Source organism: Tiliqua scincoides, chromosome 6 (assembly GCF_035046505.1).
Source record: "Tiliqua scincoides isolate rTilSci1 chromosome 6, rTilSci1.hap2, whole genome shotgun sequence".
Lineage (NCBI taxonomy): Eukaryota > Metazoa > Chordata > Lepidosauria > Squamata > Scincidae > Tiliqua > Tiliqua scincoides.
The window spans coordinates 79,011,558-79,026,938 of record NC_089826.1 but is presented as its reverse complement, the minus strand read 5'-3'; the positions used below and the strand labels follow the sequence as shown (position 1 = coordinate 79,026,938).

Here is a 15,381-nt window from a genome sequence, read left to right as displayed (position 1 = left end):
TGGACCTCAACAAGTGGGAAACCCTGGCCTCTGAGCAGCCCACTTGGAGGCAGGCTGTGCAGCATGGCCTTTCCCAGTTTGAAGAGACACTTTGCCAACAGTCTGAGGCAAAGAGGCAGAGAAGGAAGGCCCATAGCCAGGGAGACAGACCAGGGACAGACTGCACTTGCTCCCAGTGTGGAAGGGATTGTCACTCCTGAATTGGCCTTTTCAGCCACACTAGACGCTGTTCCAGAACCACCTTTCAGAGCGTGATACCATAGTCTTTTGAGTCTGAAGGTTGCCAACAATGTTGCTTAGTCTCTGTCACTCTCTCATTCAAGTTCTGTTATTAAATTATTTTCCAAAATCAATTATACACTAAAAACTAAAAACAAGGAAAACCACAAATAGAGTTATATAGTTGGCAACCTTCAGTCTCAAAAGACTATGATATCGCGCTCTGAAAGGTGGTTCTGGAACAGCGTCTAGTGTGGCTGAAAAGGCCACAAATAGAGTAAACAGAGTAAATAGAGTACAATACAAATAGAGTAAATAATAGAGTAAAATAGATTAAAACCAATCAAAAGATGGAAAGGCTTGTTAAAGAAGCACCTCGAGATCCAATACATCAGTTTCAACAGTACACAAAACACACACACCCCAGTTTATAAAATAACAGCAAACTAGCACTTTGTTCTCATGCACACTTTATAGTCAATTCCAAAATCTCTGACAATATTCACAATACTCCTGTTAAACAAAGAGGAACTTTTTGAGGTGGTGCTTCTCTGATATTTAGCTTGTCTGATTTAGGTTTAGTTCATTTTATCTTTGCAACAATCCTGTGAGAGAGAATAGTAGTGACTAGCCCAGTGTCACACAGTATGCTTGGAGGCTGAGCAGGGAGTTGAACTCCATTTGAATCCCTAGATATCTCAAATATCTCGTCACTTCACCATATTGGCTCTGAAAGGGCTTCCATATTTGATTCTGAATATGCCACATGTACAAATCTTTAAGCTTAGACTCAGGGCCCAATCCTATCCAACTTTCCAGCATTGGTGTAACCGCAATGCAACCCCGAGGTATGGGAACAATTGTTCCCATACCTTGAGGAGGCCTCTGTAGGATGGAGCACATGCCCCATTGGCACGGCTGCACCAGCACTGAAAGATTGGATAGGATTTGGCCCTAACAGTGCAATCCTATACAGACGTTCCTGGGAGTAAGTCCCATTTAACACAGTCTGGCCTACAAATGAGTAGACATACAGTACACAGGACTGTACTGTATAAGAGAGGTGTCAGATACGCTATAAGAGGGGTGTCTGATACGCATCCCTTTGTTTTCTCAAAAACGTGACAGTGGAAAAAAGTCATAGATTTCTGCAGATTACATGAGTAAGAGAAAAGAACTCCATTATTAATAGACTCAGAATCAGTGCAGTCATTTTATCATGAATCTAAACAGTCATAGAAATCTTTAGGACATTTAGGTTCAGGAACACAGGAAAATACTTTGTGTCCTTCCTATGCTGAATATTCAATAAATCATAAGCAGAATGTATGTATGAGCTGGGACCACTATTGTTTCCTTACAATATATACACAATGGTTCCCAGTAGAGCACTCCTTTCATTTCAGTGTTTAGAGAAAAGAAATACATCTTCATTATATTCATTGAAATTTGTGAACTTGACAATGCTTTCTGACCTTCAGATTCATTCATTCAACAGATGATCTTGGACAACAAGCAAAGCTAACAGTGACCCACAGTCACAGGGTTGTTTCCTAAGTTACAAGAACAATTAGGAAGAAAATCCACAGTGATACATGATGTGTATCACGGTGTTCCTATAATGGGTGAGTTGGGTACATTCATCTTCCTTTTCACTGCATGGATGGTTTGTGAAAATGCCATGAGCTACAAATGACCTGGTTTCCTCCAGCATGTATATTTGGTAAAAAACAAACAAACAAACAAACAAAAAAAAAGGCATATCAAAGCCTCCCCCTAGTAGAAAAGTAGGCTGGGATAGGCCACTATCTAATTGTAACCTACCTAAATGGCAGATAGGCTAAAATACATACAAATCTAACCAATCAAATATATTTGCTTTTGTCAATTGCCATGTCATATACAGGCAACCCCTGGTATCTGCATGTGATATGCTATCAGCCCACCCATGGATACCAGAAACAGCAGATAAGGGGGAACCCTATCTCTGTGGCCCTGTGCCCCCCCAAGCCCCATTACCATTGTTTATGTTGATTACATTCACGCTGACGTTAGAACGTTATAACAAATGCTATAAGCAGAAATTTACAGCAAGGTGATCAAGCAGGCAGGCTGCCTGCAGACTAGAAGGGAGACTGAGAACAAACTTTAACTCCTTGCTTCCTGTTCATGCAACTGATGAAGTAGGTTGTAACTTATAAAGTTCATGCCACTATGCATTAGGTAGTCTTCTGGGTGCCATAGGAAGACTCTTCTCATTATCATTTAAAAATACTTATATACCATTTTCCAACAATTATTAGTTCATAAAGTGGTTTACATAGTGAAAGAAATAAACTCTTCTATTAGTCATGCTACAATGAATGGACCAAGATAGGCACTCTCCTGGAATACGTCTATGTGGACAAACAGGGGAGACGCATGCCACATTTCTCTAAAATGCTCAAGCCTCCAGTAGCAGAATTAAAAAATGCTTCAAGAGGCTTCTTTATGGCCAAGGTCTTTTTCTGTCAATCTGCAGCAATAAACATTTTGCAGTACCCATGCCAGAAAACTTGGTATCTGCCAAATATAAATTAGGTTTCAGACTTCAATGGCGGCAAGACGAGCAGAGTCTTGATACATTTTTATCATTTAGAAAACATGCCCTTGAGCCGAGCAAAATCTGACATAGCTGCGCAGGACCCACTTTAAATGAGAAAGTGTTCAAGCAGGACATCAGTCACACAGTACCTGCTTTCCTACTGATTCAAAGGGAAGATATACATTGCAAAGGGGGTGGGCAGTTATCCTGAAAAGCCAGAAATATGAAATTAAACTCCAGAAAACCTGATCGCTAACAGAACATCATGATTAAGTGTAAACTCAATCTAAATACATCCGATTTAAGGCCTCCTACCTAAATTCACCAATTCCTCATGTGAGCAGCAAGTAAAAAAAGAATATTAATTCTCAGAAAAGGGGAGGACAGAATGTGCAATTGCTACAAGCTGTGCTTGTAGTGTGGGTGATTCATGGAGATCACAGTAAGAGGTAAGCACTGTGAGGTCCCCTGTGGATTACTGTTTGGATCACACTGCTGCTTAGTGAGAGTGGGCTTGGGGCAAGATGCCAGCACCAGCCACATGCTGCTAAAGTCTGTCATTTCCACTCATGCACTGTATTTGTTAGAAAATGGTAAAAAGGATGCTTTTCTTTCTTTTTTTTTAAAAATCCACATTGCCACTTAACGCCATCCAAGACAGCGATAGCTGTGCACTAAGACACAACAGACAAAACTGTTCACACACAAGCCAAGCACAAGCAGCATCTTTCGTAAGATACATGAGGTTGCCAACTGACCAGAAAAAAAAGATCCTGCATTGTTCACAGCAGCTTGATTTGCATCAATCACCAGGCGAAGCATTTCATAGCCTGGAAATAAATGTCACAGCACATTACAGCTTTGCTAATGGCATGCCAGCATGATTTGGTTGAAAGTTGGCACCTGGTTGAGTGCTAAAGCGGATTGAATGTAGAAGAATAAAGCTGCAAGTTTGTGCACAATTACTTAAAAGTTAAGTCCTGTTGAACTAAGTGGGACTTACTTCTAATTAATTGTATAGGATCAGAGTATAACATAGGCCTTCTTGCAACATGCAAGAGTTTTCAGTTTATTATTTCCTTTTCTAAAGTTTTCATGAAGCTTCAGGCAGCATTTGTAGAAACAGGTTCTTTTCCCCTCCCTTCTTTCTCCCCTTGGGAAACTGGAAGTAGTGCTTTTTGGGCAAAAAGGCCATTCTGAAGCCTGCAGAGGCAAAAGGCGGACACGCACTACCTCTGCAGGTTTCAGAAAGCCCTCTGGGGAAGACTCAGGTGCAGCCATGTCTGAATCCACTTGGGTCCAGGCGAGCCACATAGAGCCAGATCCACGGCTGATCACAGATTTAATTATCCATGAAATTCTGAATGAGTGAGGGTCCAGAATGGATTCCCCACAGATACCGAAGCCCAATCTATAAATGTTTCCTTGTTCCCAAAGGGCTTGCAATCTAAAAATGAATGGTTTTGTCAAGCATACAGGGAGCGATAAAGAGTCTGAACTTTCTCATACTACTGTAAAGTAATATTTCAACCATGTGATTTGGGTGGTTCAGACATTCCATCCCCTACATTATACAGAACAAAATAGCAAACCAGGTCGAGGGCTGGACATGCATGCTGTAATTCTTAATGGCATGATGGGTAGTTTGGTGCACAGTTTCATCTGAATTGGCCCAGTGATAAATTTCTAAAATTATTCTTTGTCTTGAATCTTAACAGGGGATGGTCTCCTCAAAGCCACTTTATTTTCCAGCAAGACATTTATTATTTAAAAGATTTGTTCCCATTTAAAATAACTTGAATCTCAATAACTTCTTGAATTTCACTTGCAGTTTGTATTTTTTTTATTTCTAAGTATTTGTCAGATCCTGGGGGCAGAACGAAGCGGTTCCAGGTCAAAAGGGGTTCATACTCACCCTGTAACAGGTCCCTGGGGTGAGACTGAGTGGCCTCAGGTCCAAAGGGGGGAGTTCAAACTCACCCTGGTCCCCCTCTTTGGCTGCAGAGGGGTCCTCCAGCTCACAGGCATGCAGCCTCTTCCAGCTGCTAGCCTTGCCAGCTCCTCCTTCATCACTGGCCTCCCCTGCCTTTATGGAGTCCTGGCCCCGCCCCCTCTCAGGGCAGCCTTCCCCGCCAACCCAGCTGGTCTGGGAGCCCCACCCCTCTCTCAGGGCAGCCTCAGCTGGCCGGCCAGCCCAGCTGGTCCTTCGGCTGCCCTTGCCCTGCTGCAGACGTTGGTGGGGGCTTGTGTGCCACCCTAGCAGAACCGTTCCCTTTCCTGCTCCTTGCTCCCCCTCCCTTCCTGGCTCGCTGCCGCCTGGCGCACTGCTGTTTCCGGCTGCAAGGCAGGGAGCCTCGGCAGTGGCCGTTGGCAGTGGCGTCTTCCCTGGGGGCCACCTTGGCCTGCCGGGGTATTCCCCCGCTCACCCTCACCCTGGTTGCAGGGAGAGGCACCTCTCCGGGGGTTGCTGCTGCGAGAGGGCAGTGCAGCTGCCAGCGGGGTTGCTCTGGCCGCATCACTGCAGCCGCAGGGAGGGGCACCACCTCGGGGGTCAGCGCAGGCGGGGTGCAGCGCGGCCGCCCAGGGAGCCGCTTCAGCTGCAGCGTTGCAGCCGCAAGGAGGGACGCCTCGCTGGAGGTTGTTTCCTCCCTCGCTCTTGGCTCCCCACTGGCCCTAGTCGCCAGAGAAGGCGACTGGTGGGGCTTGCCTGCTGCTCTCTGGGAGCTTCCCCCACCTGTCCTCTTCCACCCCTGCCCCTCCAAGTGAGACAGGAGCTGGCCCTGCGGCAAGCCCCCAACAGTATTAAATTTTAAGAAGTATCACATATTCATTATTAGCTATGTACAGTATATGTTCTGGAGGCTTTCAATATATGGAGTCAATACACACACACACACACACACACACTATATGGGGTTGTAAGGAAAGATTTGTATTATGTATTTTAATGAGTAGTGTTATTGTTCATTTTGTAGAATTTCTCATGGATAAGTGCTGGGTGAGGCTCCAAAAACAGTGAGACTCACAGTTCTCAAACTGTGGGTCTGTGGTCAGTTTTGGTTGGTCACAAAACCGACAATTCAGGCTATGTGCATCAAGGGTTAAACAACCTGCTACGGGGGGGGGGGGGGACTGTAGTCCAATCACCATTATAGCCACAGAGGCTTGAGTGTCTGGTAAAGTAAAACTTAAACAAAAAACCTCTGATTTACCTCTTTTATTTTAATACATTCAGTTATAAAGTACTACTGCCACTCTCAGGGCCCCAGAGGAACTTTCCCCAGATATATAAATGTATTCATCTGCTAGAATAAATACTCATAATAAAACTTTATCTTTTTCATTGCCCCGGAATACGAGTTGGATAATAAAGTAGCAGAAAATGCTGAGTTGTACCACTGGAGGTGAGGAGTAAATGTTTCAGTGCTCTTTCAGGTAAATAACCCACCAACCCCCTACATATTCCAGTGTAACCTGTACGGAAGAACAGGCTTCTAGCCTGGCTTTTCTCTCCCTGGCATGTTAGTTTCACATCTTGTAAGGCAGTGATTTTCAACTGCTGTCCAGTGGCACATTGGTGTGCCACAAATGGTCCGTAGGTGTGCCACAGGCGTTCGGGGGAGAGCCGTTTTAGGAAGGCCATTGGGGCGGGTGGGAGCCCCCCACTGGCAGCATGGTGTGCCTTGTCAATTGTCAAAAACCTGATGGTATGTCTCAACAACTTTAGGTTCCTTGTCAGGGATGGAAAAGATTGAAAATCTCTGTTGTAAGCATTCAGATGTTGGAACAGCATCCATGATAAGGGGAAAAAGGAAGAAAAAAGGTGGGGTGTAAATGGAGAGGGGCTTTGTTGCCTTTTCCATTAGTTGACAGACACCTGATTCTGCTCCAGCTGGTACTGAGGGTCAGAGGACAACCTAAGGCCAGTCCTATTCAACTTTTCAGCACTGGTACAGTCATGCCAATGAGACATGCACTGCATCCTGTGGTGGGGGACAGCCAGGTAGGCCTCCTCCAGGTAAGGAAATGTTTGCTGCCTTTCCTCAGGCGACCGCACCGGCACTGGAACAACAACAACGGGTATTTATACACCACCTTTCTGCGCCCATTGGATTGCTCCTTTGGCTTTATTAAAGGCGGTTCAAACAAGCAGGCTTTCTCCAAACCCCCGAAGAAATTTTTACAATGAACAGAGAAGTTCTGTCTTTCACGAACTGACTACAGTCCAGTTGAATCTTCTCACAGTCCAGTCACATTCTGGCTGCCCTCTTCTCCCACACAGAGCTTCAGAGCTGGGTTTTTTTGGCCCTCACCCAAAAGAGCTCTGCTCAGCTTGTCAAGGTCTTGCTGCTCCTGGGACTTCTGGTGATCTTGAACAGATATTCAGATGGTATCTTCAGGCACAGCAGCAGCTTTACCCTCTAGACCAGACCTCCTGCCCTCTGGCACTGGAAAGTTGGATAGGACTGGGCCCCTAGTCAGTTGGACCCTCTGATGGGATGTGACTTTGGCCAGTGCCTCATCTAGCCAACCTACTGACACTAACTCATGAGTAAGAACCTACTCATAAAGAAGGCAAGAGAATCAGGACACGGCCATAGGTGGACAGTCACAAATAGAAGAAAGAAGGAGCTCTATAAAGCTGAGCTGTAAGGAATAACTCCTTTGGCTCAAATTTTGACTCAGCTCCTTTCCTCAAATATGTGTGGACTATTTTTTATGTTGGGGGGGGGGATTCAAACATGGGAATGTAGTTTCAAGTGGGGCACTCCAGTCACCTGATGTGAGACTGCTGGTCATATGACATGGCTCTAAGACAGCCATTTTCAACCGCTGTGCCATGGCATACTGGTGTGCCGCAAGTGGGAAATTCATTTATTAATAGGACCAGTGGGAGATGTGAGCCCCCACTGGCAGCATGGTGTGCCTTGTCAATTGTCAAAAACCTGGTGGTGTGCCTTGACCATTTTAGTGTCTTCTCAGTGTGCTGTGAGATGAAAAAGGTTGAAAATCACTGTAAGAGTTAATTTGCACATGCATAACTTGCTTTTTTTTAATCTTTAACTTGATTTGCGCCTGAAAGTGTGAACAGAAAATCATTGGGTTGGAGGCGATGGGGAAGTTCTGCCAGTCGTACTTCATTTCTGATAGCTCATTCACACATCTGCATCACAGAATTTGGGCCTGATAAAACCTGTCCTTGACTCTATCTTTTTCAATGAAGAATTGTAAAATTTGGAAACATAAAAAATGCAATCATCTGTAACAAACAAGGATAGTGGCTTCTTTACAGGTAACTGAGCTTTAGGAAAGCTTCTCTGCATAATTAAATTCTGTTAGCTGACCGTATGTGATAAGGCTTGCATATTTTAAAACACTTAGGCAATCCTAACCAACTTTCCAGCACTCTGGTAAGGGCAGTGCAGCACCGAGTTAAGGTAACAACCTTACCTTACCCTTACCTTGAGGAGGCCTCCATGACTGCCCCCCAACTGCAGGATGCAACACATGCCCCACTGGTACAGCTACAACAGTGATAGAAAGTTGGTTAGGATTTGGGCCTTGGTCTTTAACTTGGAAAATCCTTCTGCCAGACTCTTTCAAAAACGAATAAGGACTAGCTGGAACTATCCAAAGCATCTGATTCTTGCACAAGAAACATATGCACAAGAAACAGGGAAACAAAATACAAACAAACAAAAAACAGTTAATTTTGGAATTCACAATAGGTTATTTTATGAGAAAAGGAAATCAAAGTTTGCAGTGTCTTTAAATAAAGCATAGAAAAGCTTTCTTTTATAAATGCCAGGATGGTGTAGTGGTTTAGGAGTTAGACCCAGAAGGTCCCAGTTCAAATACCTGCTCAGCCATGAAGCTTCCTGGGAGATTGTGGGCTAGTCACTCTCTCTCAGTCTCACCTACCTTACAGGGTTATTGTGAGAAGAAAAGTAGGGGAGAAACCGTGTGCACCACCCTGAGCTCCCTTGAAGGAAGAGTGGTACAAAAATGTGAAAAATTAGGGCACAATCCTAACCAACTTTCCAGCACTGGCATAGCTGTGCCAGTGGGTCATGTGCTGCATCCTGCAGTTGGGGGGCAGTCATGGAGGCCTCCTCAAGGTAAGGCAATGTTTGTTCCCTTACCTCAGAGTTGCATTGCCCTTATGTCAGTGCTGGAAAGTTGGTTAGGATTGCAGCCTTAGGGCCCAATCCTATCCAACTTTCCAGCACCGGTGTAGCTGCAATGCAGCCTTGAGGTAAGGGAACAAATGTTCCCATACCTTGAGGAAGCTTCTGTGACTGCCCCACCAACATAGGATGCAGCACACACCCCATTGGCACGGCTGCACAGGCACTGGAAAACTGGATAGGATTGGGCCTTTAATCAGTTAAATGCACCTCAGACAAGTGAAATCACAATAATACATAATTTTCAAGCTGGGATAGTGTTATGGATCTTCAGCTCAAGACATTTTACCCAAACTCTATGCTTTCCTCAAAACTCCTCAGATATTTGGCCTCTTCAGTAGAGTAACAGTAGAATAACAATTCAAGTATATGCATGTTTACTTAGAACTAAGTCCCACTTCGTTCAATGGAACTTACTCCCAGAAAGTGTGCATGGGACAGCCTACAACTGGAACATAAGAAGAGCCTCACTGGATCAGGCCAAAGGCCCATCTAGTCCGGCTTCCTGTATCTCACAGTGGCCCACACCAAGTGCTTGAGGAAGAACACAAACACTGCAAGACACAACCTGCATCCTGGTGCCCTCCCCTGCATCTGGCACTCTGAGGTAGCCTACCTCTAAAACCAGGAGCTTGCACATACCTATCATGACTTGTAATCCATGAAGGAGGAAAAGTAGACTACCTCAAAATGCCAGATGTAGGGGAGGGCACCAGGTCGCAGGTTGGAAGAAAACAAGGACCATGGGAATATTTTTTCCAGTCACTGCAACAATCATTTATATCCTGGTTTGTACTGATTTCCCCTGTGTGATTATGTGTTTGAAGATGATTTAAGGATATTGACATACAAGGGAAAAATTTTATGGGAACCAAACTTTGCCATCAACTTACTTTGGGCTTCTCACAGAACGCGCACTCACTGAATTAAAAGTAACTGTGTAGACACAACTTTTATTAACATTTATCTGACATAATGGACAGTGTTGGGAAAACTCAGCCTGGCTTGACTCGAGTCAAGTTGCCAAGTCACTGCCCCCCATGACTCAACTTGAAAACAAATCATAATGGGGGCACTTTCCGAGTCTCCGAGTCACCGTTTAGTGACTCTAATGGACTTGAGTCGAGTTGCCCCCCTAAAAAGCCCCCCTTAAGAAATGGGAAAAACAGGGCTGCAGCCGGGGAGTGTGTGTGTTGGAACTCTCTTTGAACACTCCCCTGCTGTCCCCACCCATCTGTAAATAGGGTAGGAGGAGTGGGAGGCAGTGAGAGAGCTGGGACAGAAGTGGCAAGAGGGAGGAGCATTATGAGCAGCAGCTGGGAGGCTTACCAGGATGACCTGATCCTTGGCAGCCCTACTCACAAGTAGTCCCTCTGTAGCCACTCATTCAATGAGGGTCCCCCTCCCAAGTAACAACAGAGCCATGCCTGCAAAGCATGATTGCTCCCCTGCCTCTTGTCTCTCCCTGGGTTGAGTCGTCACCTTTAAAAAGCCAGATGTGGGGAAAATGGGGCTGCTGCTGGGTGTGTGTGTGGGGGGAGGGTATGTGTGTCTTGGAGTTCTCTTTACTCACTCCCCTACTTCCTCCTTCCATCTGTAACAGGGTGGGAGGAACTGAGTGAGAGCCAAGACAGAAGCTGCAAGATGGAGGAGGGTCACAAGCAGCAGCTGGGGGGCTTACCAGGATGACCCAATCCTTGGCAGCCCTACTCACAAGTAATCCCATTTGCGCCAGCCATTCAATGAGGGTTGCCCCTCCTCTGCTCTTCCTCCTGCCCTCCCTCAGTCAATGGAAATATGAGAATGCCAATCTTTTGTCCAATGATCATCTGTTCCTTTCTGGGAAAAGAGAACCCAGTCCTGACTCCCTCTCCTGCTCACATTAACCCTTTCCTGCCTTCCTGCTGTTCACCCGTCGGAATGCTTGCCCCACGCGGTTTTCCACGTGGTGAAAACAGTAAGCAGGCACCCCCAGACACAGGCAGACTCGAGTCAGCATGTGTGGGGAGGAATGCTGAGTCAGGAGGGCCCTGACCTGAGTCTTCCACGCGCACGATTCATGAATCGCAGAGTCACCCAAAGTAATGCATTTTCGTGATTTGAGTCCGAGTGACTGACTTGTCCCAACACTTGCAATGGAATATAACAAACACGAATAAGAATTGAATACAACTCACTGAGCAATTTAGATTGTGTTTAAATAGTTATACGTATTGGAGATGAAATGAATCCCCCTCCTCTCCCTAAAAACATTTTACTCTGCAAGTTCTGATAGTGAATTTTCTCTGGATGAGTGGATTTTCAATGAATACGTGATCGTCAGCATTCCACAGCAGCAGTCAACATTTGACAGTATCCCAACAGCTAATGTGTGGTGATATTTCAAATGCTGATGTCAAGATTCTGTTCTAATGTTTAAATAAAACTAAAATTGCAAAATTAGAAAGCCTACAGCATTTTGAATCTGCTTCACATTTCATTCCAATCCCAAACCTAAAGAGAAGGGTCTCCAATGACTTTAACTTGACATTTGTTCATTGTAACCTAAACTTTTGAAGGGTAAGCAGGGCCAAACCTAGGAGTGGTAGAGCCCAATGTAACACATTTTTGGTGCCCCTGTGCCCCCCCCACTTACCAAGCTGTTGCAGCAACAAGCAGCTACGGTGAGCCCAAGGACAACTGTGTCCTGTGCAAAGCATGACACCCAGAAATAGATGGTGGAGATGGGATGAGGTCACTGCCAACTACTTCTGGGATGTTCGAATTCGAGCCAATCAAATTCAGGGGCAGAAAGGCAGGCAGGTGGCACCACACAGAGATGCTCCACAACTGTGTCACAGAGAGGTGTCAGCTAGGGCAGTAGGTGCTCCATTCACACCTCAGCATGGGGCCTCATTAAGCATGGGGCCCAATTCATCGTAATCACCTGAATCGCTCTAAGGCCGGCCCTGACGGTAAGACTTTCTTCCAGCTTAATATTCCTTAGGCTTCCTTCCTTTATGAATATTTAACATTCCTATTGAAGAGATCCAGACAACTGCTTTTCTTGAATGAAATCTGAAGTTTGCAATCTCTAGGTGGTGGGAATCAAACATGGCTTGTCTACTGGGCAATAGCTATACGACTACTCAGTCTCCCAACAGCTTAGTCCCACTTGATTCCTATCACCTAGTGACTTTAAAAGTAAACACTGAGACTGTGTCTAAACATGTTAAATGCATAGCAGCTGCCAAAAACAACAACTGTGCAGTTAATCCCTCTCTCTCTTGAATCTAATGTCTAGAGCAGCTTACCCTTGTTCTGACCTCAATGCATTTTTCCATCTCTACTAGCCCAAGCATATCAGGTAAGGAAGCATATGCACCATGTCAACTAGATTTGTTTGGGAAGCGGAACTTCAAAAGTATTTCAGATTCGGGATTGGCCAGTTTAGTATACAGGGGAACTCTGCCTATTTACTGTAACTTTTAAAGATGACCTAAAGCCCAAGCCTACACCTAGGCAGCTCTGCTCTCGCACATGCTGCCCAGGCAACAGCCATCGTGGAAGTGCCCATAAGGAAGAGGGAAGGTGCTGGCAGAGGGACAATGCTGGCAGGGAGTCCAGCACCAGTGGATTGTGGGCCTGCATGCTGCTCAGATGACCAGTGGTGGGCTTCATTTACATGGAGGTTGTTCTTGAGAATATTTGACGGGCCAGTGGATTGGAGTCCCAACCCAATGCCATAACATAGCCTTTTGCTTTTCAAGACCAGACGGTTTTCCTAATAAAACATAACCCTAGCAATCTTTGTTTCAGCACACAGTGAAGTCTGGACCCAATTATGTTCATGATGAGTACTGGGTACCCTGTGGGATAAAAGCTACAAACCTACGTACACTTCAATGGAAGTAAGTCCCATGTAGAAAGAAGAAAGTAGGGCTTCTGAGTCAAAATACATAGGATTTCATCCTGTATTAGTCACCCATTTGCTAATTCTCAGATAAAGAGCTCCAACGCAGTAGGAATTGCAAACTCATTTTTAAAGTGTTCAAAACTTTTGCAGAAAACATATGCACATACCTGTAGGTTGCATAATCATGATACATTTGCTTCTTTGAGCACTCTATCCTGGATAAACATGGCATCTTTTATTTTAAAATTAGCTATATTCAAGCAGTGTCAACGAACACTGGCCATTTCAAGAGTCCATGCTAGTAAACACACCTCTGGTTAACAGAAATCATTCATGTTCTGCAATATACATGTCTTCCCCACATATCCTTCCAAGAGTGCATTTGCAACACATCCCTTAGCTAGAAGTCTTAAACAGCACCATTAAGAGGAAGGGTCAAATATATATCCCTGAAACCTGGAAGCAAGGCTCATAAGAGCATTCACAGCTGAGCAGCCTACAAACTTTGAGATCATACAGGATTCCTCCAAGCAGTCAGTGTTCTCTCTCGTCCTTTGCTTAACATACAGCTAACAAACAAACAGCAGCTACCCTTGAATTTAATATGGAAACACACTGGAGGGAGAACTCGCAAACCTAAACAGATGGTTCAGACACACAGCAGGCTACCCTATAATGTAAGTACCATCATTTTCAAAATTATAGCATCTAACAACGTGCTTAACTTTTTAACACTACATTATTGAAGGAGATTGATGTGTTTGTCATAGTCTGTGCAGTCCGTGAAAGAAAGGGTAGGAGCTATTAATAGCTCCACAAAAAGGAAATGCTTGGTTATTTATACCAGTAAAAGGGGGGGATGCATTATTTCTAATGGACACATAAGCCATCTCAAATAATCTTCTTTAAAGCAATTCCACTGGGACCACAATTGTGGAAGGAGACCATTGTCTCAGAAGCTGCAGTTAAAATGTTTCTTATATATCAGGCTTCCTAAATGCCCAGTACAAAAAGGGAAGACAGTCTGCTGTGAACTTTCTCTCGTGTACAATCTCTTGCAGAAAAGGCTGCATTTCTTTAAAGGGTTATATAAACAGGATTACTTTAAGCCACGCCAGAACAGCAAACTTAACACTGATTTTGTTTCTGTGTTTTGTTTTTTTACTAGTTAGATGATAAACCTTTAATCTACTCACAAACCAAGTTTCTAATGTCATGTGCACAGATATTGTCTATAATGCAAGCTTATGGAAGGCTTTAGGCATATCACATTTTAGTCCCGTGTCTTGAAAAACCTCAGACAACTTTGAACAATAATTTATATCTTTATCAACAACTTCTCTACTGGAAATCTGTTTCCGGACAACACTAAACCTCCACATTACCTGGTTTAATAATTCTCTTCTCCAGCCCCTGACAAACATAAACCACTTTATCAACTTTTACTACAATGACAAAACTACATGAATACTAAGCACCTACACATCATATTCTTTGAGTCATGTGTTCTATATTAAAAATGCACTGAGGGATAACACAAGATGATAAATCAAATCCTTGACCATGAAAATGTGTAATTGCACTGATTGTCCCCAGCGAATGACAAACTGAGTTTTTTAAAAATCTGTTGAAATGTTAAAACGTAAAGCTGTTGAAATGTTAAAACGTTGGTTATTTCAGGCAGAGTCATTATGATCATATCGTTGCCACAGCCTTCATTTGCACACCATTTTACGAGCTGACCTATTAGAGCACAATGTATTTGCTACGAAGCATGGATAAGACAGTTAACAGGAACATTCCCTAAAGTTTCATTCCCAGCCCACCCTGACACTCCCCCAAAGTGCTAGAGAATCTTTGCAACACACAGCCCCAGTTCAGGCTGTGAGGAGGGAGGAAAAGGCACCACTTCAAGTTGTCATGTTTACCCAGACACACTTCCCTTGCCTGTGTTGCCCTGCAGGTCACTCGAGGAGCATCTTAGAAATCTCATTAGAAGGTCCCCTTCGTCACACTCCGCCAGGCACACCATTGAGAGGAAACAGCAAATGATGAGTTGTAATAACGAGCATCTGTCTTACCTTCCAAGTCCGAGTCAATCAGCCCAAACTGTTCCAATAGTTTCACAAAGAGGACAATCATGATCAGGACAGCTATCATTTCAAGCCCTTCCAAGTTCATGGTGAGTCAGGTCATGGTCCAGCACAACCACGAAGGGAAAAATGCGACTGCCTGGCTTTCTTTGCAAAGCCATTAAACTACATTAAGAAAGCTCCAGCAAGGGAAGGGGGGGGGGAGAGAAAGCAAGCCGGAGAGGCAGACGAGGTGACTGACTGACAGAGAGAGTGTGAATGCATTCGATCTACACTCACGGAGGCCAGAAGTGGCAGCCGGATAAAATCCGGCCTGCCAGAATTATCCGTTGGCTCATTATCACTCTGACACACAACATCGGCCATGGGTAGAGGATAAGGTCTCGTCGCCCCAGGGCCCAA

The 15,381-nt window shown here is 44.6% G+C and overlaps 1 protein-coding gene across 2 annotated transcripts in view; it reads right to left on the bottom strand.

Annotated features, from left to right (window-relative positions):
• Window positions 1-15,154, bottom strand: part of KCNIP4 (potassium voltage-gated channel interacting protein 4) — a 213,121-nt gene extending 197,967 nt beyond the window's left edge. For both annotated transcript variants that reach the window (XM_066632031.1, XM_066632032.1), the window contains exon 1: window positions 14,968-15,154. In XM_066632031.1, coding sequence (XP_066488128.1) covers window positions 14,968-15,067 — 100 coding nt within the window. In that variant the 5' untranslated portion in view covers window positions 15,068-15,154. The remainder of the gene's footprint in view (window positions 1-14,967) is intronic.
• Between the last annotated feature and the right edge of the window lie 227 nt (window positions 15,155-15,381).